General features: G+C 36.8%; 1 protein-coding gene across 1 annotated transcript in view; it reads right to left on the bottom strand.

Moving 5' to 3' along the window:
- grin3a (glutamate receptor, ionotropic, N-methyl-D-aspartate 3A) overlaps positions 1-24464 on the bottom strand; it is a 183265-nt gene extending 158801 nt beyond the window's left edge. The window contains exon 1 of the mRNA XM_002938539.5: positions 22843-24464. Within this exon, the coding sequence (XP_002938585.2) occupies positions 22843-23775 (933 nt within the window). The 5' untranslated portion in view covers positions 23776-24464. The remainder of the gene's footprint in view (positions 1-22842) is intronic.
- Between the last annotated feature and the right edge of the window lie 954 nt (positions 24465-25418).

Below are 25418 nucleotides of genomic sequence, written 5' to 3'. Positions count from 1 at the left end.
TAGATGCCATGAGTGAGAATGAAAACACTTGTTTGGTATCCATTTGGAATCCCTGGATGTTGATTGATTATACTCCTCCATCCCACACAAATGTGGGTTGGAGGCAATTAGAAGGATACTCTATACTAGGAGCCACAAATATTACAGACATACAGAGTTTGTTGTGGATCTTTTGAAACTAAATCAGATTTGATCGTATTTTATACAGAAATGGGATACAGACATGGGGGTGGCCTGTGCCCTCTCTTATGCATATATCCACCTAAGACAATGGAAAATGAAGGTACAGTGGTCCTGGGGAAACATGCTGAGATAGTGAAGGCAAAGGTGTCCCTGTGGCTGCACTTCGTGGATTATATTTTACTATTATATTTTACTAACTCTCTATTATGGGCAGATAGTATGTGTCCCTGACACAAATCAGAGGGGTACCAGTGGGGCAGTTTCTCCACATGAGAAGAAACTGCTCCACAGAGGGAGATTCTGAAAAATGCATTGCGGATTTGAGAGGGAGGCTAAAGGAGAGGAAATACCAAGATAAATAAACTAATCGGGTCTGCACAAGGATACTAAAAGAGAAACATATCTTAATGGTCCATCAGGGCGGTGAGGAACCAATAAAACTAATATCTACTAAACATAATCAGTGGCAAGAGTTGGGCACATACTGTATGAGGACTTGCTCAAATGGACAGGACATGCAGCCCAGCTGAAAGTAAAAGTTGCTCCCATATGGAGTACTGGGAACTGGACACACAAAAATCTTCAGTGTCCTCTCCTCAGTGTTCTGTATGTGAGTGAAAAGAGGATGCGCCTGTGCATGCACGCGATGGGGGGGGGGTGCGAGGGGCGCAACGAATGGGGTGGCCTCTGCGCGCGCCAAAAGCAAATCTGGCTTTGAATGATGATGTTTTTCACTGTAAATTGCTTTCATGCATAATATAATTGGGTCTCTGGGCATTTTGTTGTCACCAAATATATTTGGTGAAATGCATAATATTTCGTTTATCACCCCTAATAATAACCCCTAGTGATTTACATATGGACTGTTTTATGTGATATATTTTTATAGAGACTTGTATTGTTCAGACTCTTATTTTCCCTAATCTCAAGCTTTGTTTATATTATTAAAACAATAATATAACATGTACTCAGAGGGGCCTATTTATCACACTGTGTAAAACGATCTACATTGAAGAAACAGACCAAAAAGTGGTGTGAAATAAATGGCATAATTATAAAGCTGTGTATATCTCCTTATGCATGATTTCACGCAGTGCATCACAATCCATGCAAACATCCATTAAAAACAACTAGGCACGGTATTTATAAAGGTGTGTATTTTATTCTATGCAGCAATTTAGGCCATTACTTAACACCACCTCAGGCCTCATCTAAGCCAGTAAAATAGAAGTGGCAAATAAGTTCATACTGTAAAAATGCACAAAAAGTAGCAAAGGCATATTTTCCAAGAGGCCACTGTTTTTTATGCTGGAGTTTTAAACAGAATTGCTTACAGTTGATACACAGCTTGATAAGTACGCAGCAACTCCACCATTCAGATGGCGAGGTGTGGGGTGCTTGAATAATTGCTAAAATCAGGGTGGACTGTGTCATGCTAAGACGGTCCTTCTGTCTGTAGTCCACATAGGTTTTAGACTGCATTTTATATTCAAATAATATCATTTTCATTACTTGTAGTTGCAAATTACCTTTTGATAAAAACTATTTTACATAAGAGAGAAGTAATTATATATCATTCTGTTGCTGTTTTAATCTTTAGGCTTATACATTCCTTGTGTTATTGTAGCAACAGTAAATGGGGATTTTATAGCTTTCTTTGATTGATTACTTGCTGATGACTGGGGTAATGAGCCTGTGTCTGTGATTAATTGCTTGAAGCAGGTTGGTTAGGCCTAATTTAAAAGTTTCATGTTTGTATTTACTTTTATTCCCAAGTTCACACAAAATATTGTAAAAATATGCTTACTTGGCGAAGCAGTAATTCTTAATTAAAATACAGTAAATGAATATCTGTAACACAGAAGAGCTAATTTATAAACTGTCAATGGAGGCTAGTCTTTGCGCATTGACATCATCTAGGCTTGTGCTCAAGTGCCTTTACTGTACAATGAATGGCCTTCTTATCAGCCATATTTGCACTAAGTATCACCAAGTATATTCCTTCATTTCTACATCTATTCCTAGAGCCTACTTCAAAAGGACTTACCTTTGTGATCAGTTTGCAAATGAGCTCTTGTTCTAAAATGGCAAAATAATGTAAAGCTATATCATTTTGATTTCTGTTATTTGCCATGTTCTTAACTTAATTTTTTCTATTAAAGCAGTATTATACAATATCAGGAAATCTTGTACATACATAGCTGTCTTACATACATTTTTGAAATGTCATATTGCACTGTAGTGAAAGGTCATTCTTTGCAACATGCTTCAAAGTGTTGAGCCATAATGCACCCTTAAAGTGCTACTGACACCAAACAACTACTTTTCAAATGTAGCAACCCTGGGAAGTTATGCCTGTTGTTCAAGCAGTTCCCTTTAATCTGTACACCTAAAGGGGGTCCTGAATTCTATGTGGTACACTATTTCATTTTCCAAGGTTAAGAGTAAATTTCCTTGTAGTGTCAGAAATGCCCAGTAGATGATAGTGTGTTCTAGTACAAAAGGAATAGAACATGTGCTCAGGGTCTTTCCTGGGACCTCACGTCACTGGGAGGTGGATACAAGACTGGGGCTTAGTTAGGAAAAGCTAGTGTTACGTTAGTCTATTTCTTAGTTCACTCTAGGAGTGATAGACAGGTTCAGGAAAAAGTTGAGCAGCTCTTTGCTCCACTGAGGAGGTTAGAGGGGTTATGACTCCATGGTTACCAGACTACTAGTATAGGTACATGAGTGGATGAGCCCAGGGGCAGGTGGATGCCAGGGAACAAGATACCAATGTGGGATCACCTATGATAGAGTTAGATTCACCAGGTGAGATTGTGAAATCCCCCCCCAGGGAGGAGTGTTACTCAATTAGGAGGTGAAACCTGGATGTTCTCCTTTGAATTAAATGAACACTATACCCCCCAAACAATGCAGGTGTCTATAAAAATATATGGTATAAACAAGGTCATATGTACAACCCTGCTTTATCTCAATAAACCATTTTCATAAAAATATACTTTTTTAGTAGTATAAGCTATTAGTTACTCCTAAATAGAAAATTGCCATTTTAAGAATTAAGGGCCGCCTCCTGGAATCATAGGAGTAACAGTGCACACAAACAAGCCAAGGCACACATACATGCTAGGTCTCATCAGCCAATTAATGGACAGAGTTCTGCCTTTTGCTTCCACACTACTTCCTGTTACAGTTAGAGCTGCATTATTTATGGTCATGTGATCTCTGAGGGGGCACAAAGCCCATCACTAAATGGTGGATCAAGGGAAAGGATGTAAAAGGGCAATATGTACTAATATATATAATCCAGTTTGATGAGATTCTTTAATAGGAATATCTGTTGGTTAAGTAATCACTCTGAGGTATAGTTTTCCTTTAAGGAGCTGTTCTTTGCTCAGGTGCTACATGCCATTTATGTGCTTTACTACTGGCATCACCAGATCATCATCTGCTTGGAAATGAATAAAGAAGTTTGTTGACCATTTACTCAACAGGTGTTTCCCCAACAGCCTGGCTGATCCCCCCACCAGAGTAAGCAGAACTAAAGATAACATTTTAGGGAGATTCAAAGAGTTGCTCCCTTGTTTGCCAGTTTGTTGTGCCTGTTTGTCTAGAGTACAGAGCTCACACCGTCTCTGGATCACTAAAGCCACCACCTAAGGGTGTGCTACACAAAATATGAATGTACATTAAAATTTAACTACAGGTTGTTAATTGTTTTTCTGTACTAGGTCTGCTTTTGTAAGGAATTGTTACTTGAAGTTTTTAAATGTGACTGTTTTGCCAATCTGGTCCTCTGTGCTTCCCATAGTTATGGCCATGTAAATAAATCAAATAAAACTAATTATAAATAGCATGCAAAGACAATGTTATGACAGATGTAAAAAAAAAAAAGGTTTCATTTCTGGTGTCAGTATCTCTTTAACAAAGGTTTTCTGACACAATTTGCAATTAGTCCTTCTTTATTTTTGTGGCTTTTGAAATATTTACATATTTTGTTTTGCAGCTCTCAGCTTGGAATGTTAGTTACCCTAGCAACCAGGCAGCAGTTTGGAAGTCAGAATGAAAGATCAAAAGGTAAAGGTCTGAAAAGAAAGATGAGCAACAGAAAATAAGGATAACAATGAAAATGAACCATCACAGTGGATCAGTTTTTTTGGGTTCACAGTAGGGAGGTTAATAATTCAAACACACAATATAAATAATGATGATCAAGTAAAAAGTTGCTTAGAATATGCCTATATTCTCTGTCTACATATTATATCTATAACATACTAAAAGTTTATATAAAGGTAAACAGCCCCTATAAAACCTGCTATATCTGTGCATAGATTTTTTCTTAACAAATACTGTAAATAGTGGACATTGTATCCCATGTTGTACATTTCAAGAATCAGAAGTCATCAAATAATTAACCAATCATAAAAGATATATATCTAAAACCTTGTACACTATTTAAAATTATATGCAAGAAAATACCTTTAATGTACTGGAGGGATGCTGCTCCTTACAATACAATATAAAATACAAACATTTTGAGAATATATGAAGTGAGGCTGAATAATGCATCTGGCACAAATGGTACATTGTATCATTTCAAAGTGGTTCATCTGTACATTCAAAAATAATTTAACTTATTACCTATAACTACTGCAAGGAGTAAGAAAATAAACATATTTAATGGCTAAAGGTCATATTAAAAAGAGTATAACAGACAATTAAAGAGAAAAAAATAAGCAAAAATGAGAATTCATTTATCTTACAATATGACTTCTTACTTACAGTATGACTGACTATGACTTAATAAAAATATATTTAATGTGCCACCTGGTACAAATTGCCCCCCAAAAAGGCTAAAATAGTCAAGAGCATAAATCAGTAAAACATTTCAAACATAAACACACTCAAATCTCTTGTATATTATATAATATTAAAAAAAAACAAGTATGCAACAAGTGTCTCTCAAAATATCTCATAATACTACTCACACCCACAGCATTCATAAAAAGTTATATTATATATCTAGTTATTATTAACACACTCTTGTATTTAAATTCCGAGTAATAGCATGTGATTCCGTCAAGGTATATCTCCATCATGCTGTGCTCTCATTACACAATCCTGTTCCCTGCTATTAAGCTTTCATTCACATACATCAATTCACCAGCAATCAGTTATCGGCTCCACTTGATTCAAGGGAATACAAAAGCCAATAGTGTTATTCTATTTATTGAATGAAGGAACATAAAAAGAACTGCACCTACAATAGTCCATTTGAAAGGCACCTATGTAAACATAAAGCAGATCCTTGCACCACTTGAGAGTCCCCACAGCACACTCAAGTGTTTTTTAGATATTATACTAGTCCATCACTGCTTTCTCTGGTCTTTTGTCTGTTGCTTTCCTGGTGTTCTGCAGTTATACCTGCCCAACATGTTTCACCTTTTGGTTTTCTCTAGGGCAACCTTGAGAGAGTTGACTAATGAAACATGTTCTTACTACTGTGATTTATAAAAACACATATGCTGTGGGGACTCTTAAGTAGAACAGTATCACTGTATGAGCTCATCATAGCTTCATAATAGATGAGGTTGAAAAACATGCACCCATGAAGGTCAATTAATTTTTTTTTTCAATTGAAACCTACCCAAAGCCTTTTCATTTTGGAAAAAAATCATCCTGACTTCAAGAGGGCAAATGGACCAGTCCCTGGATTACTATTGCATTAAATGTTAATGTAAGTAACTCTGTATTTTCTCTTAAGGGGCATAGTTGCCCTTAAAGAGAAACTGACACCAGAAATTAAACCCTTTTTTGCAACTGTCATAACATGCATGAATGTATAAATTTACCATAGAAGTGTTTGCCCAACGCTTTTATGTTACCTATTTGATCCCCATGTCCCTCTATGAAGGGGCTGCCATATTAGTGCAGCAGGAGGCCGTTAGCATTAGAAGCTATAACTGACAGGCTGAGAAGGGACAGTCAGGTTGGCAAAACAGTCAGGTTTAGAAACTTCAAATAAAAATTACTAACATAAACAGGCGGAAAAAGAAAAACATGACTTACAGGTAAATTTTTATGTACATTAATATTTTGAAGAGTAGTTTTTTAGTGTCAGTATTAAGCAATGTTCCGGGCTCATCCTAGTTTTACAACGTTGCAACCATGGCCTTACTAAATGTATTGTCTAATAAAGACTTATTTATTCTTCCTAATCCTTTATCAAGTCACCTGGACTGAGGAAACACTCTACATTTGCAAACATTGCTTATTTGTATAGCTTTATTTAGAAAACTACTACTTTGACCTCTTTCCTCTAAATACAATACTTGTTAGATACAAGTTCTTCTTCACTTAGTTTTCCTCCGTTTATCATAATTGCAAAGTATTTCAACCTTCACTTCCACCAAAACATAGTTGAATTGTTTCGTCTACCTGAGACTGGGCAAAAATCCTTTATTTTATTCTATTCAACAAACTGAGTGATATAATTATTGTTAAACAACATCAAAAACAACGGTAAACAATGGAATTTCACTTTAATTCTACTACTTTGACTAAAATTCCATTACAACATCAACATCTACTTCCACAAACAGCAGGCTGCCATTGTTTTAACAACTCCAAAGAGGGCCAAAGGTAATTGCTGATTTGTTCTGGCGCAAATGCAAATCTGTGTAAATATAAAGCTTTTGCTAACAACCATCTTCTTATTGTCTGTAGAACACAAACCCAGTTTCTCTGCTAGAACATATAACTAACAATTAAAATAATAATTAGTGTCTTCTTAGAATACCAATTTATTTAATTCAAAAATATGTACTATAACCTCATTCTATTTTGAGAGTTAATTGTCAATATTTTAGTCACTAATCATCAGTATAACACAGTCAATATTTAGGACTATAATTAATCAAGTCAGCTTCAACATTTAGCTAATTGCCCCAACTCTTTTAAAGAAATGGCTAATGGATTTTGCAAATTAAAGTCACAGAGAAAGAACAAGATTGCATAGTGGCACTGAATGGACAAAACAATTAGAAGAACATTTCTTTGGTGGCTATTGATCCTACAAATTTATTGAAGAGCCTAAAAGCTATTGCCATTTTGCTTGATAAACAGGCTCTGCAGAATAATAAAAGGGTTCGAGAACTTTAACTTATGGGGCTTATGTAATATTCATCTCAGAACATATTATGGTACCATAATTCGTTTATGTTGTAATGAGCATTTGTTTGAATTAAATAACACACAGAATGGGTACATTTTGTGTCTCTGAGCATAATCTTCTAAATTCAAAAACATGAATACTAAAAAATAGTTTTTAAATTTTAAGGGGGGGGGGGTGTGGAGTGGAAAACAATTCAATGGGGTGGTTTGTTTACTTGCTTGTCCCAATGAAATTAGTTTGGTGCAACTCATTTTAACCAATATAAATTGGATAGGGATTCATTGGTTTTTGTTGGAAAAAAATTGATCTTTTCTCTTTTTTTCTAACTTGTAGCAGAACTGTTGTTGCAATTTAGCACCTGTATAGGCAGATGAGCTCTCTGAAGACTGGTATAGCCACTGCAGGGTGGTTTATATCATTATTATACTCAATTTTCCACACTTGTGGCTATGTATTGTATTTATTGTCATTTATTGTTCTCCATTTTGCCAAGTAAATGCACCCCAAAAAAACCCACAGTAAACTATTTTTAATAAGAGGTATGCAGAATCCAGTTGTATAAGTAGAAACGGTATACTCCTTATTAAGTTGTGTTGGACCATATTATATTTGACAGCTAGGACTACTACAACCAGTCTGGATGGTATTATTTTTTCTGACTTGTAATATGTCTATTTTATTTAATTTCTCCCTAGTAGGCTTTTTCCTTAATCTTCAAAAGTGAAAGTCAGCTTAGTCACCATTCCTTGTTAAGTTGATCAGTCTTCATTATTACTACCAACTTAGTTATTATGTGTGGGTTAACTTATCTATTAGTTGGTTGTGTGAGATATATGCCACTATGAACTACATCTAGTAATCAGGATCTTTGGGTTAATCCTGTTAATAGGAAAATACTGATCTCCTCTATTAGCTTGAATAAGGGTTCTTTGTCTATTATGTTTTAACTGAATGTAAAAGCAGTTAAGTTATTGTGCAAGTAGGACTGAGTTGCAGAGTTTAAAAGAGCAGAACATGCCAAGCCTCATTTTAGATCCCTTTGAGAAAGTGTACATGCATGAGACATGTAGAGAATGATTAAATCAAGACTTTGAGAATTTACCTTGTCCCTACCCGCTATCGATATCCTTGGTGTCACCTTTCCTTGCACAGAGTAACAGGGAGGCTAAATATGAATGCTGTATATTATGAAGGTATGTTTGTCCTGGCTAGAATTATTTCTAATGGCCTTATTGTACGCACTTTTTGTCTCTTTATAACCTGCACACACTCTGCTTCTTCTAAACGATTGCTGTTTTCATTGTATAAACTTTCGCAAGTCAGTGATGGCCTGGGTGTTTTGTTTTTTTTTAATATCATTTGTAATTTTACATTGTTTGCTGGTTCATATGGATATTTAAATTATTAATAAACCATTATTTTTAAGGGATAGGGTACTTGAATGTCCCATTTATCACCACTCTTTGTAATCTATCCTTCAGCCAGTTCTCTATCCAAGTACAAATATTATGTTCCAGGCCAATATTCCTCAATTTTATCATTAACTTTCTGTGCGGTACTGTATCAAATGCTTAAGCAAAGTCCAAGTTCCAATTCCAGCCTTGATGTTCCTGCTTACCCCTCATAAAAGGCAATTAAATGAGTCTGGCAAGATCTGTTACGCATAAAACCATGCTGGCACAAACTTATAATATTGTGATTTGCAATATATTCAAGTACCCTATCCCATATTATAAATGTTTATCATTGTCTGCTTTTTCTGGTGCATTTTGCTACATTTCTCCCTAGTTTCCTTTTTCCTTGAACTTTCAATGCCAAAATCAGCTTAGTCTCCATTCATTGTTCAAGTTGAGCTGTCTTCATTATCTATAAGTACAGATAAATAAGGTACAGCTAGACATACTTAAACAAGAACTGAGATCTTTCTCTGTAAGCAAAAATACTGGAGAAATTAGCTTTTCAGTTTCTGCATTACTTTCCTCCCCAACATTCCCCACTCCTTGTAATCAACTGGTACAGTCCCATTTCTACTATCCTGCCATACTGTATCCATCCACTGCAGCCCTTAGCACTTAGTCTCAGAGACACAGTGGGGGTCATTTATAAAGTTCACACAGAGCATATTTGTTTCCCAAATGGTTGTTTGACCATGTTTTCCTCTAAAGGCTTAATTTTTGTACTGCTGTGCCCATCTTTCCTTTTTTTGTGAATCCCAATAAAATTGTAAAAATTGTAAAATTCTGCTTCTTAATTTGTGGGGTAAATATTTGCAATTTGTGAATAATCCATATTTAAAAATGGACATTCGCACTGCAAATAAAAATTTTGCAATTAGAGGAGAGGTGAGGGGGGTCTAGGCAGTGATAGTTAAGGGGGCTTTTTGCGCCCAGGGAAATAGTTCTCCTTTTAAGGAGAAGGAAAGAAAGTTTACTGCCAATAGATTTGCCACAATAGTGCCACCTAGAACACTATATTTATTCTGCAGTAAAGAGCCCTAGAAGCTTTCTCTGCTTGTTTAAGATAGCAGCAGGATAGGGGAGAGAGGAGAGAGCTGCGCAGACTCTGGCCCCGGGAATGAAGGATTTTTCTGAGAGAGGAAGCCAGATACGCTAAGAACATGTTTACAGTATAAAAAAGGAAACAAGAAATCCTGTTTCTTTTGATAGAGGACTTAGTGCAGCACTACTTATGGCTGTATTTACATACTGTAGACCTTTCTGATAAAGCCCCATCCGCCTCATATTCAGATCAATAATAGGCTTAAAGGAAGGTACCAAACCCAACTGCATTTATTTGTAGCTCTTTGTACCTCATCATTATTTTTACTCATATTATAACAACTTAAGGCTGATTCACTAAGGTGCGTTAAAATGAGCGCTATTTAAAGCATGCGTTAAAAATTTTATTGCATTTTATTTTTCGCGTCTTAACGCACGATTCACTAAAAGGATATTTGTGTTAATTTAGACGAGATGCTGTTTGCGTTATTTAAGTCGCGAAAACTATTTTCGTGCGGTATTTGATGCAACACGCGTTAATTAACGAACGTGCACGTGCTAATTAGCGCACATGCGCTACTTTTCGCGCGCACGCCATATAAGCCATACACAGCATTACGTTCGTAAAACTACTTTTTTTTAAAATGACCATTTCCCTGCAAACTGGAGGCTACATCACTCTGGGGCCAACACATACTTGAGTAAATAACACTGCAAAGTCCATATTGTGTTGCCAAAAGCTCATTAACTGTACTTTTCTATAATTACCGCCTGCCCCAAGTAGGTGTTAATTTTCGCATAGACTAATGCGATATTTAGCGTGTCTAAGGGGCTGATTTACTAACCCACGAATCCGACCCGAATTGGAAAAGTTCCGACTTGAAAACGAACATTTTGCGACTTTTTCGTATGTTTTGCGATTTTTTCGGATTCTGTACGAATTTTTCGTTACCAATACGATTTTTGCGTAAAAACGCGAGTTTTTCGTATCCATTACGAAAGTTGCGTAAAAAGTTGCGCATTTTGCGTAGCGTTAAAACTTACGCGAAAAGTTGCGCATTTTTCGTAGCGTTAAAACTTAACGCTACGAAAAATGCGCAACTTTTCGCGTAAGTTTTAACGCTACGCAAAATGCGCAACTTTTTACGCAACTTTCGTAATGGATAGGAAAACTCGCGTTTTTACGCAAAAATCGTATTGGATCCGAAAAATTCGTAAAGAATCCGAAAAAATCGCAAAACATACGAAAAAATCGCAAAGTACCGATCATTACGAAAAAAACGCAATCGGACTCCATTCGACCCGTTCGTGGGTAAGTAAATCAGCCCCTAAGTGTTTGTGAATCATGCGTTAGTATTATTTCTGTGCCTTAATTAACGCAATGCGGTAAAATTAACGCATGTGGTTACGCGCTAATTAACGCATGCGATATGCAACTTAACGCATGCGATAATACTTTAGCGAATCACACGTTTTTTCGCGTCTATTTTAACGCAAAAAACCATGCAATAAGCGTTATCGCACTTTAGTGAATCAACCCTCTTATATCTTGTTTTAACTGAATCTTTACTTGACTATGTATTTGACTTTTAGCACGTAGGAGGAATTTTTATTCTGTATAAAACAGCTCTATCATTTTTTTAACCTTGGGAAGTATTTGTTTTTCCAAATACAAATTTGCTCTTGGTCTCTGACTATTAATTTGTGTTGTGAATTTTATTTAAAATCGTCTTCAAAAATCAAATCTAAATTTGAAATATTTCCCTGGTCTAATTTTTGATATACTTTCCTGCAGAGACCAACTTGATTTAACATAATTTATTTCTCATAAAACCTACATGAATACCAAAATAATTGCTTCATCCAAAATATATGAAAAAAGGCCATCCCTTAGTAAACCTTTAGACACTTTAAGTGCTCTTGATGTCAAGATTATAGTTCTAAAATTCCCACATGGAAACCAAAGCATTCTTTTTAAACAGTGATATAGCTTTTTTAATGAATTCTGTGCTACAGTGTCTAAGGAAATTGCGTCCTTGAAAATTAAAATATAAGTAGGATGATTTCTGAATCATATTTTCTAAATACCCATGGGTCTATGCCTTCTGGACTAGTTTTATCTTCCTTTACTTTATCCATGTGCCTTAAGACGTTGTCATCTCTTAGCCAAGGACACATTGGAATTACATTTATTTTGCACTATATTTTGCTTTTGCTGGTTCCTGTGATAAAGTACATGGCATAAATAATCTGCTCTTATGTTTAGCCCTGGATTACTGGATAACAAAAGTGTTAAAAACAACAAGCTGACATGTTATTTAAAAAAAGGTATGACATTATATAACCCTCACCTGCCCCCTTACTTATTATCTCTCAAAGTTCAGGTTTCCCATGATTTGGATTATAAAAAATTATTAATGAAAAGCACCTAAAACTTGATTTATATTTTTTGGAAAAAAAATCCACATTAAAAAAAGCAATGAACAAACACGAGCAAACGAAGAACCACTTTTACTTTCTGACAAAGTTGACCCTAAAGATATAATAAATAGTGTGTGTTTGTGCTCTGTGATTTTATACAGACAATGGAGGTCATTTATAATGGTGCAACAAGAGTAAAATGGATAAAACAGATGTACATTGTACTGTTTGTTGCTTATTACACCAGTATTTGGAGGTAAATATTTTTGTCTTTCTTTGAAACATGTTGCTGAATAATGCAGTGTAGTTTATCTTGCCAATACTGAGCTGCAATCAAACATCAGTAGTGGAATATAGTGTTGAGGTTAGTGTATGAGCTAGAATGTTTTTGTTCAATGCCTTGGTGATAATAGTATGAAGTCAAAAAGAAAGATTTAAGTTTACATAAACATCCAATCTCTCGCCAAGATAATCTGCAGAATGCTAGTAATTGTAAAACATTTGAGGTGAAGCTAACTGGGGTGAAGCTATACTACTATTAATGTTTATATCCCCTTTATAAGCCTTCATTGGAGAGTAAGCCCCAGTTGTAATCACTTTAAAGTCAACTTTAAAGCGGGTGGATCAACAACCTGCAGCAACACAGAAGGTTTCTACTGTACGAATCCATCTCTATATGATATTATATTTATTGTATAAAATAGTTGCATAAAATAATTTTGTCTAAAAATAACAGGACTGACGATAATTAAAAAATTTGGAAGCACAGTTTTACTGCAAACAGAGACTCCTGCAGGTCAGTAGGCCACATGGGGCAACCAAATAGCCAATAACAGCCCTTATTTGGCATCCCCAGAGAACTTTTTTCATGCTTGCGTGGCTCACCAGCCCTTTTTATACATGAGTAAAAAAAGTTGGGGATTTCTTCACTAAAACAAGGCTGCAGATTGTTCATGTCTGAAATACAATAAAATTGAAACCATGGAAGCATATAACAATCCAGTAAAGCTAAGTTTTTCCAATAAAATTTTACTTGTTTGCCCTGTGTTTAATTTAGTAGGAAGAGAAATCTACGTTTGACTGTTGCTTGTTAAAGATTGCTGAACATCAACTGGCAGGGTTTATGGGTCTATTTAAGAGGGGAAATGATAAACTATCACTATTACTGCCAATAATTTATTGGGGTGAGTCCTCCCTTGTACTTGCATATAAATGCCCATCTTTGCTTTATTCACTCTCTCTGCAAGGCTATATGCATAAAAAGTGACATTATTCATAGCCAACAGCTTGTGACATGAGATGGAACAAAATGTCATGCTTAAAAGTTCGAATTGGAATCAATGCATAGTTCTCTGAGGATGAATAGCACTGTACTCAGTTATAAGTATTTGTTTTTTTTTAGCAATGCTCAAAGCATTTAGGCAATGATTACAAACCCTTGAGAGCCATGTTTGTATCTGTTTATTTAATGATACATAGCACAGTTAAGCTTTTCATTGCCAGATGATAGCCATGTGTGCCACTCAGGGTTGAAAAACTGTAATTTTTAAGCTGTTGAGATAAACACATTTGAGATCTGTCACTTTTTTACTACAATTACAAGTGATGGCCTTATTTATTTGCCAGATTCTTCAGACACAGCACTGAGGCAGACAAAGAAAATGTCATAGCTTTTGGAAAACACATCCAGAAAGCTTTTTTTGGTTTAACTGAGCCTGTTTTGTAAAAGGTTGGTTTTTTGGCTGTGCATTTAAATTAAAAAAAAAAATAAAAACAATTCTTATAATCAACACTTACTGACATAAATTCAATTACAATAGCCCTGCATGTCCAGCGAATTACTAAACAAACAACCAATTGCAAATACCGGGGCTTTAAGTGTAGTCTTACCATACGTAATTGGGGAGTCTGGTTGAACAGAGAATGATTGCTTTATTGGGCACAATGACTGTGATGGTTAGTGGATCATGGATGAGATTCTATTTGAAATGCAATTCAGTTTAGTAAGACTTATCTCAAAGTTTATCATGCAAAAACTATGGAAAACAGAGTCAATGGGAAAAAACTGGAACTGAATTTGGAGAATTTTTTTTTCTCCTCAAATTGAATCTCATACAAAAGTTTTCAAGTGATAAACCATGAGATAACGTTTTCTCACTGGATTGAATCTGGGCCAATATATGCTGTATTTATAAGGATCACGTGTTGTAACCCTCTTTAAAAACATGCACACACACACCAATAAGCAAATATTGGTAAATATGACATTGAAGGTGCAAGTTTCCTATAGCATTTTCTTGAATTTTGTTTAACCCCGTAGGGTGCATTCAGTTTCCAAGGCACAGCAAATAAAGTGCAATTTTGAGCACAATTACCAGGTTCTGTTTTACAATGCACTATTTACAATTCCTGTGCATGCAAACAGGCAATTTCCTTGATGCAATGGCACTGTACCAACCACAATTGCATCTGATTAGCCAAAATGGACTGTGCATTTACCTCAACACATAGTTGCAATGAATATTTTTAAAGTCTGCACAAGTCTTTACAATTTCCAGTGATCACTGGCATCATTTCTGGTGTTCAGTGTGCGAGTGACGTGTGCATCTGATTCCTTTTTGTGCAAATGAACTGTGCCAGTTGATGTAGGGTGCCGAAGGAATCCTGAAACTACAGCCTGGTCCAGAGTTGGTAGTAGCTCTAGGGTGCCCTTCTTCAATAGGTGCAGCAGTGCAATGCTGAGCACTACTATAGGGAAGTGTGAGGAATGCATTTGAGGCAAAAAACCTTTAATAAAAGCAGTTTTAGGTGCAAAACATTCCAGCTGTCCACTGTGTTTGTGGTGTAGAGCTCTCCATATTTCCATAATTTGCATCTCCATACCTTAAGTCTGCTAAAAAGTAAATTAAACATTAATTATACCCAATAGCATTGTTTGCCTCCAGTACAGATCATTTATATCTTAGTTGGGATCAAGTGCAAGGTATTGTTTTATTATTACAGAGAAAAAGAAATCATTTTAAAAATATGATTTAATTAAAATGAAGTCTATGGGAGATGGCCTTCCTGTAATTTGGAGCATTCTGGATAACAGGTTTCAGATAATAAATCTCATACCTGTATCCAAAATAAATGATAAATGTCCAAAAATGTTTATATGCTTATTTATCCAGAGAAGACTTTTGAACTGTGAGTACAATTGTGCATCCTTTAATATCCAGTAGCCATATGAATCCCATACATTCCTAAAGTCTAAAGAAATAACAGACCAAAGCCACAGAACGAAGGTCCAGCCGAAGTTAGACTGACAGAAGGTTTTGTACTTATTATTTCTGTATTTAGCAATTTCTAAAGCATGACCTAGCAGATCTGCTTGTACTTTCTGCCAATGCTTGTTATGCAGTTGAGATACATCACAGCTTATCAAAGTTGCTCAACACTAATTCAGTAAAGGGAAATAATTATGCTGACAAAGTTTTATGGCATTTCTTTGAAATTCTTATGAAAACTCAACCATGTTAATACTGATATCAGATAAATAAGAAAAAATAAATGTATTGTAGCCCTTGCCCTTGTAGTTGCAACTAATGAGGATCAAGTATTATCAAACATCATAAGTATGCTCCGTAAATGTAACCGCTGGAAGATTAAGCTGACATTTCCAGCATTAATCAGAGAAAAGAATGGCATTAACATGGTTGGCATAGCTATTCTGAGTTCAGGAACACCGTGATCTTGTGCAGCTTATCAAGAGCACAGAGTGCATCTACCCTTGTCAGATATACTGGTTATATTTTTTACAGTAGATATAAAGTACAATTGAAAAAGTTCTGTGTTGTATTTACAGTATATTATGCTAAACTTTTATATTTTTAAACCACAGTTATGGCAGTTTAAATATGGCAAATGGTTTACATTTGTAACAGCATGTTTACATTTTAAGTATATATTAAAAATGCATATTTTTTTATTTTGTAAGCACCAGTGCTTGTTTACTCCAGGAACACTAATGACAAACTGCTTCCTTAATAAACTGGCTCCTGACATGTATAATGAGTATAATGAGTCATGTAAGTATTACCTTGGTGTCCTTACGTACAAATGTAACGCTTCTTGGTTTTCTATAGATTTGAATGAATAATGCACACTAATAGTGATGTGTATATATAGCTAGAATATAAAGCATTTCAGGGTTAACAAGCCTTTATAACTGAATGTATTTTTTAAACAAATGATTGCTCTTCTGGAAAAGTTGAATGCAAAGTTCTTTAAAGGGTTTCTTTTCAATCCGGAACCATGAACAGAATATGACAGGCTTTATTCACGGTAAGAACAGCAGAAACTTGCTTCACAAAAGATTGAAAAACAGTTTCCATTACTTAATATGTTTCAATAATTCTGGCACATAACTAGCAAAATATCAAGGAGACACAAAAAAAAGAGAACAAGTCTTCACACTTACGAAGAGGAAATGGCGGCAATGCAGTGCAATCCAGTAATAAATTACACTTTCAGCAGCACTCCTTTTACCCTTGAACTATATATTTGGTTTCTATTTTGAAATGCTGATACTTTAATAATCACTTTGGGGGATATGTAATAAAAGACGTTAAGTTTGCCCAGGCACAGTAACCCACAGCAACCAATCAGGTAGCATTTACTGCTCACATCTTATTGGTTGCTATGGGTTACTGCTCCTGGACCAACTTAGAACATTTTATTACATATGGGGAATAGCACACTAACTTTACTAACACTCTTTATAGCAGGTATATGCTGCTTATTAACTTACCCACACATGGTCCATGATCATGCACATTTAAGAATCAAACCTTCTTGTGGCTAATTACCTTGCTTAAGAATTCCCCTGGACTAACCTGTGTCTGAATAAACCACCGGATCAAAAAGACTGGACAAACAGCTTTCCTTTTATACACAAGGGGATCACCTGCTCCTCTGTATGACACAGAATGGGGTTATCTATCTCAGTCACTACAAAGAAACACTTACTGTTGAGTCCTGTGTGGTTCCAATCTGGTAGACTTAACCCAATATAGGACTTTAACTTACTGCATACTAGAAACATTTACATCTGTTCACTAATGGCCTAAATTACCAGGTGTCCACATATTTCAGGGGAACGACTGGGGGTGTTAATATCCAAAAACATTACAGCAGATCATATACTATATTTTATAATACATGTGTTCTATTTTGGAAAACAGAAATATGTAAGTGTGTTTAAACCAAAGCTATGTGTGTATTTTCCATAATGTATTGCATAGCCTTTGCTTGCATGACAGTATCAGTAATCAGACATTGCTGTTAGCTCTCATTGCTATAACATCTGTTAGAATACTGTACAATTTGGTTGTAGTCATTTTTCAGACCTATTTAACTCCTCTGATGGACTACAAAGTCTTTACTCAAAGGAGGGCAGTCACTGCTGCTGGAAGCAATAAGCTCTTTTTGGTATTACCGTGTCACTCAAAATGCTGTGTAGGAAAGATGGTTTTACAAACTCATCAGGTTTGGAAAAAACACAAATCCATCACAAGAGAAACTACACACATTTTTGACATAATAAAAACAAACAGAATTCTAAGCAACTTTCTGATATGCACAATCCATTGGTTTTAAGTTATTTGAAAACCATTTGTCCCTTTCTGCACTGATGGTTTAGATTTACAAAATAATGTATCACAACTGAGCTCTCCTACAACCAAGGTTCCAATTCCCACAATTTCCTGCTTGAATTTTTTTGTTAATTAGCTAGCCAAAACCAGCAGTGCAGATAATATGAAGGGAACCTTTCTGCCTGTCCCTCAGCAGTTACTTATAAAAATAAGTAATTTGTGCTGCAACATGCAAAAATTGGCTTAATATGCCATTAATTTGGACTTTGCACCATTGCGTTTCAGAGCACAGAGGCCTGTGGCTACCACCATGAATATAGGCAGGAGGGGGAAGGCACATAAGTTTTTCCTCTCCTGCTGGTCCCCTAACTTGCACTATGACAAGTGGTAAGGCTGCATTCTTCTCCCGGATATTTTATCCATCAAGAGGTGTAGAGTACAGTCAGACCCCAGGCAGAAATGCTCTTTGCATCTTGCACCCCTTAGGACTCTTGCACCTCTGCCTGGGCCTTAGTAAATGACCCCTATAATGATGAGCAGTGATAGGTTCAGAAATTATATAAGTGGAACTTAGGAGAAATAGCGCACATATGCTTTAAAAGATTAGGGCTCATTTATAACCTGGAGGGTTAAAGGGCAAGAGCACTTAGTGGCACGTCCGTTTTTCATCATTGCACATGAGCCCTTATCTCTGATGTTAAAAGTAGCTATAAAAAGGGTTATATATTTTATTGAACATTTTACAGTATACTGTCTTACAAACTATATCTGTACTTACATTCTGACATCAGAACACACTGGTAGAAGTAATAATAGTCACTGTTATGGCATTGCTGTTACCCATCCTGCCTTGAGAGCCACAACCAATAAGAAAGAGTTCTTCTAAAGACACTATTCTCAGTGCTTCTCTGCTCCTATAAATGCTCTACAGCTGTGCAAACAGTAAGAATTATTTCATAGTTCCTATTAAAAAAAAAATTATGATTATATGTGACTTGGCTGCAGAAGGCCAACAAGCATGGTGCTCTCTGAGCTCCACATGAGGTAGTGATCTGAGCCCTGGGGAGATAGAGAAGTTGAGCATGGTTTGGGAAGAAGAAGGAGCTGTGTGTAAATAAGACAGGATACCATACTACTACTATATCAATCAACTTGTGTATCAATCTCTCACTCAAATCCTGCTATTTATACAATACCTCCAGTTAGAAAACACTGCAATGTCCTGGGTAGAAAAAACCATCATCACACACTGAAAATATCTCTGTGACAGCCAGGAGTACATGAATCTGCTTGCAGGTGTAGCATGGAAAGCTGGCAACATGTGCAGTAAAACTTGTGGCGATGGTTCATGCTGGATGTGGCTCACCCTAGGGGTTGTGTACTACAGTGAAGGTGTTGGTAGAGTGTAATATGAGAGTAATAGTAAGACAGACAGACAGACAATTTTCGGATACATGTAGTGTTGGTGCTGGAGGGTATGTATTAAAGTGAAGGTAAAAATAAGTATAAATAAGTATATACTAAGTATAAATGTAATGGAAGCGGTGCTGGCTAAGAAGGTAAAAGAGTGGACAGTGAAACATAAGAAAATCGAAAAATAGAGACAGGCAGGCACTCCGGATTTTTTTTTTTTCTTCAAAGTGTAAAAATGAAAAAAAAAAAAAAAAAATCCGGAGTGCCTGCCTGTCTCTATTTTTCGATTTTCCTATGATGGCTCCCTATGCTGAAAGGTCTGGGGCATGAGCACCTGGTCCCACCGTAACTGTGGGTAAGAGATATTTATACATCTTACTACATGTGATCATCCCCTATTGTTTTTGAAGTGAAACATAAGAGCAAGAATGTGCTGTGAGTTGTACATAAGAATGAAGGTGTGTAAAACTTTCCATTACATTATAGGTTCTCAACTGGAAATGCGGAAATAGTGGCTAATGAAATCAGAGTAACAAGGAAAGGGGGTCTGTGCAGTAATTTTTTTTAAACTTATAAGTATTATTTTGTCATAAATGAATACTTGTAGATTATAAAGAATCATAATCCTACTGTAAAAATGAAAAGGCTGTTAGACTGCATATATTTATTCTCATACACCACTACCAATTTTACAACAATGAGAATTATGCAGATATATAGATCTTCTTTCCCATGCAGATAAATGATTTTTCTTCCCAAGGCCATAAGAAGTCACTTTAATTACACTAAAATGTTCACCTTTAAAAATCTTTGAAAATAGTCATCATATATAAGCCTTAAATGAAAGTTATTAAATGTGTGAATAAACTATGCCGCTGTCAATAATTACAGCCTCAATGAAGTTAATTAAATGCATTAATAAATATAGGTATGCCAACCTTCTGTGAAAGTAAAATCTCCATAATAATACTAAAGCAATTTACAGTACACTGACACTTAATTAAACTGAGATGAAGTGAGAAATTACTACATCTAGGATACTCACTGTGCACTACCATAAGGATTTGGGGATTTTAACAAATCTTAAAAGGTGCTCAATGAATAATTGCAAATCTCATTAATTAAAGCTCAGGAGCAACTGTATCGTGACGACAGAAATGTTGAACTTTAATGACATGAGGCTGTTTACAACTGTGGCTTTTATGACAGCCCATTATGCAGAAATGATGGGGAGAATGGTGCTTCTCCTAACTTTATGCCACAGGCACCTGTTTCCTATCCCTTTTCTTGAGCATCATGCAGCTGCTTTGTTCAGAAGGCTGAAAGCACTCTCTGTAGATAAAACTTAATTAGCCATCACCAGGCAGATGAAATCAATTCCTCTAGCATCATATAAAGCATTTTGGACAAGTTGCTAGGAAATAAACTAATTCATTGAAAAAAACCCTTTTGTAAACTCTTCTCTGAACAAAAACATTGTGTTCCAGAAGAAAAGAAAATATAAATCAATACATAAAGTAAACATAGTATTAGAGTAATATGAAAAATACAGGCTGCTCACATCCTCATCCAATTAACTTGGGTTGCCACATATGAATCTGGTATATTGCACCAGTCATGTAATTTAAAATATCAACCAGATACACATTTCATTCCATTATAGCAAATAAGAATATATCTGTTCGGAAGAGATTCACCTTGGTGTGACTCATATAAATCACCCCAAACTTCCATGACCAATATCTAAAAGACTGAAACTATAACCAAAAAACAGAGGTTGCCAGAATATGCTTAATTTAAACACAGTGACACACAAATAATGCTGCAGCAATGGGTGTTCTGTATCTACTATAAGATAAAATGTGAACCCTGAACCAAATAGTGATACCTACAAACAGTATATGTGGCAAAATATATTGGCTGTGGGCCAAATGTGTAAGGTAGTCTTTATGAATGTGTTTGTCATGAGTCTGCACGCAGTAAGCACACATTTAATACAAATATGTAACTAGTATGACACATTCCTTGTATGCCACTGAGAGTTCCTCTACTAGTGGTTCATGTTGTTTCCAGTATCTCTGTATAACATTATTGGAAGTAAGAAAGGAAATCACTGCTATGAGACACAGAATAACAGTTGGATGTATCACCTTCCTCCGGTATCTGTGCTTCTGAGGCCTTTTGCACTGCAGATCATACTAAAACTGGTAGTGTACAGTGTATCTAAATAGTAGAAGCAACAGAGTATGTGTGTGCAAACACAGGTCCTGATAGGCTAATGACATCAGGTTGCTTTACCTCTTATGTTTACTATCCAGTCAGCACAATATAAAAAATTGAAGAGTGAACCCATGCTCCCTCCTATGTGCCCTAAGTGCACAGTAGAAAGGAATCAAGTAAAGAAATGCATCAAGCTAAAGTGGAAACTCTTATCTATACACTGCATTAACTTGTGCTAAAATGTGAATTCTTTTTATATTATGTGCTTATACAACATGTCCACTTTCCTTGTGTATGTGCCATAGAGCACAGCTTACAAGGATCATTCTTTCAAAGCACCTGAAGAATATAAATAAATAAATAAATAAAAACATACATACATAAATAAATAAATAAATAAATAAATAAATAAATATGAGAGAGGGGGACAGGAGAGAGAGAGAAAGTGAGGGAGATTACATACATTTGTGTTCATGTATGTAACACAAAAAACAGGACGGCGTTACCTAATGAATACACAGTTTGGTGCAATATAAATTATTATTTAGTTAATTAGCAATTATTATTAGTAGTAGTAGTTATGTGTAGTGATTTATAAAATATATGCTTCAAAAATTCCACAGTTTGACTTTATTGTTATTGCCAATGGAACTGTAATCAATCAATCAATCAATCAATATTTCACATGTCGATCAATATATATATATATTTCATCTACCAGGTAACACAGGAAACCGCAGTATTTATATAAATATATGTGTTTCATTCAGTATATGTTATAAAGACAGAAGGTCAGTGTATGGTCTGAGAATATCTCAGTAAATTGGAAGGTGATTAGTATTTTCTCTGAGAAGGCACCTCTAGCCTTTAATGTCAGTCATTACTGCTGCGGAAGGTATAAGACCTAATAAAAATTGTTATTCTCTCATAGAAATGTAAGATTTGATAATGGGCTATGACTCATACACTTGTGGGGTAGTTCCAGCTTGCTGGAAGTCCAAAACCAATACATATTCAAAACTGCTGACACCCAATGCATCTTACCTGGCACAGAGAGCACACTGAGCATTAGCAGTAATGCATTTGGGACAGCGCCTGATCAGGGTAGAACAGAGCGCTGTCCAGAGTGCTGAACACACCGAATAGAAATCTTTATAAGAAGTTCTATAGAATGAATTGCACGTTGGTCTGTGATCATTAGATTGTGTTCAAATACAAAAGCCAAGAGTTCCAACTGAACTGTATCATTTTACTAAGTGGGTCCTGTAAGCTATTTATGAAATGACTGGTTTCTTACCTCGCTTCGCCGTGAGAACTCACTTCTCACAATACTAACCACAGGGATGTGCAGAGTGGAAGATATGAACTCGAGTTCCAACATCTCCCCCTTGTTTTGAGGAAATGCCAGAATCGCGCTAACTCCTTGGACCACCACAGTATGGCAGACACTCTGAAGAAAGGAGAGGGGATCGCTACTCCAAGAAGAACTGGACGCTGAAAACGGCAAGATGGGCAGATCGCCAAGACCTGCTTCTATGGCCATTACCACCTCTAAGGACAGGTTATAGGGCAAAAGGCCTGGCACCCGATTGAGGTTTTCCACTGCCAAAAGTAGAGCATCCCTCGGAAACAGCAGATCGCCTCTGCCTCTATAGCCAATAAAACTCCTTGGACCATGGTTCGTATTTCTTTCCAAAGTGGGTCCAGCCAATTCACGCTTTGCTTTATCTCTTAGTTTACTTTCCCCATCCATCCCCTCAGCCCCATCTGTATCTTGATCACGACCTGCGCCAATCTTGTGAAGTCCGGTGTCAATGTCAGGCCAAACTCGGGAGAACTGGGTTGTGATGCCCCTTGTTCTCCATGGCTGCAGCTGCACGGCTCCGATTCTGACTGTGTGCCCGATCCTTTTTAAGATCTGACAAGGCTGAGGGTGTGAGGATGATCCGGGGACCCTGGCTAATACCAGCGCACAGGGGATCAGCAGGCAGACCCTGCTTAGCGTCAGGCACCACCAACTCACTCTCCCCATCCCCGACATTGCAAGGAAAGGAAAGGGGGAGCAAACACCAATAACAGCACAGTCCCCCCAGAAGTCCTGGCAAGAAGAAGGCTTCCTCTGTAGGCGTCTGATCAACAGCAGAGCAAAACTGATTCCAATAACCTCATCCTCTCCAGAAAAGTTCTCAGCTTCTATCTCTCTGGATGTCTCTGTGGCATCAACAATCATGAGCAAGAAAAAAAAAAGGAATCCGACAGGATAAAAATAGATAGTCCCACTTCAACGGTTATGCCCTTAGAACCCATCTGATCCGCAAGCTAACACCCCGATCGGCATGATTAACTCGGCAAACTTCCCGATATAACAATCGCCGCCAACATATAAAAAGTCACTACATCTGGGTAGAAATATATATCTGTAAAGCAGAATGGCATGTGTAACTATTAGTCTCCTGGCGTTCGGCACATCTTCCCCCAACTAATAGCCCACCATGGTGGAATATAAGTTAAATGGCTTTAGGGCTCAGTTGCGATTTACCTTTTAGACCAACAGCAGCAAACAAATCGTACCCAGAGTTGAAGTTGCCTTGTAGCCTGGAGGTTTCACCGCTAGCTCCGATCGGTCGCTTGGCTGCGCTAAAATCCCACTGAAGGGGAGAAATTCCAGTCCAAAACGCTACTTCTGCTCTAACAGCACTTCACTCTCTACTAGCTCCTGGGGCTTGTAGTTCAAAGCCTCCTTAATATTTAGTGTGGTACGGTTGTGTTGGACTACACGCCCCACAATCCTTTTCGCTCGCACCCCCTCTCTCATTCTGCTGCAGTAATGTGCCGAGTTTTTAAATAGCAGAACGCTGGCAGACAAGCACCTTTCTTGGGGTGCTGCGTTAGTTTGTTGAGTGCTAATTGGAAAGGCTTGTTTTTAACGTGGTCATTCCTATTTGTAATGATACACATATTTGTAATTAAGAACCTTCCATTGGCTGAGCAAGCTGTCGGCGTTGTGTCAAAGACCATTAACTGACGGGTGCCTGTCCTTGAGTCGCACGAATCAGCGAGATTAAATCTGTCACGGGAGCACAACGGGAAGTTCAGAATTCATGCGATTTTCATTCTACATACAGCGCAAGTCGCACATCTCCGGTGCCCTAATAGCTTTTACTGATAGATGTGAAGATTGAAATGAACGTTTCATTTAAAAAAAAACCATCCTCTTCAGCGGCATAAATATGTATTATTTGCAGCAGGGTCATGCATTTCTATTCATAATTACCCAGTATATTTTCTACCCAACCCCCCCCATCACTTTCCCCACTAAACACACTATGACATGTTCCTCGGTTGCTGTTGCCGAGGCAAGTTTGAAGGGGGTTATTCCACTTCTGTTTTTCACTAAATTACCCACATCATTATATGTGCTTGATTTAGCTGTTGGGTAAAAATGGTGATACCTAGGCTGTGTAAAGCACCCTAAATTTGGCAATGCTTTGTTTACCAATTTAGTGGCCATAGCATACTTTGTGGCACATTTTTACACAAGGTTGCATGCATGTCACTTTCAGATAATAGCAGACAGGGCAAATTAGAACAGTTTGTAGCCTAGAATTGTGTAACTCTGTGGGAGGGGCACACAACCTTGAAATTACCCTTTATAGTGTATGTAGAGATTCTCATTCATCCTCTTAATGATATACAGTATCTAGCAGAATTAGGTCTAAAGGAACTGTTACACCATTCATCCGAGTGGCTTCTTCAGTTCATTTGAGTGGTACAGAATTCCCTGGCAAATTTTGGACTGAGGAGACAGATGGTTTGAAAGAGGTGTGCAGGAGATTATGTATTCCAAACTGGAAAAAGTATTCCAAACTTGTC

This window comes from Xenopus tropicalis, chromosome 1, assembly GCF_000004195.4.
Source record: "Xenopus tropicalis strain Nigerian chromosome 1, UCB_Xtro_10.0, whole genome shotgun sequence".
In the NCBI taxonomy this organism is placed as follows: domain Eukaryota; kingdom Metazoa; phylum Chordata; class Amphibia; order Anura; family Pipidae; genus Xenopus; species Xenopus tropicalis.
The sequence above is the reverse complement of the archived record's forward strand: the minus strand, read 5'-3'. Positions and strand labels throughout refer to the sequence as shown.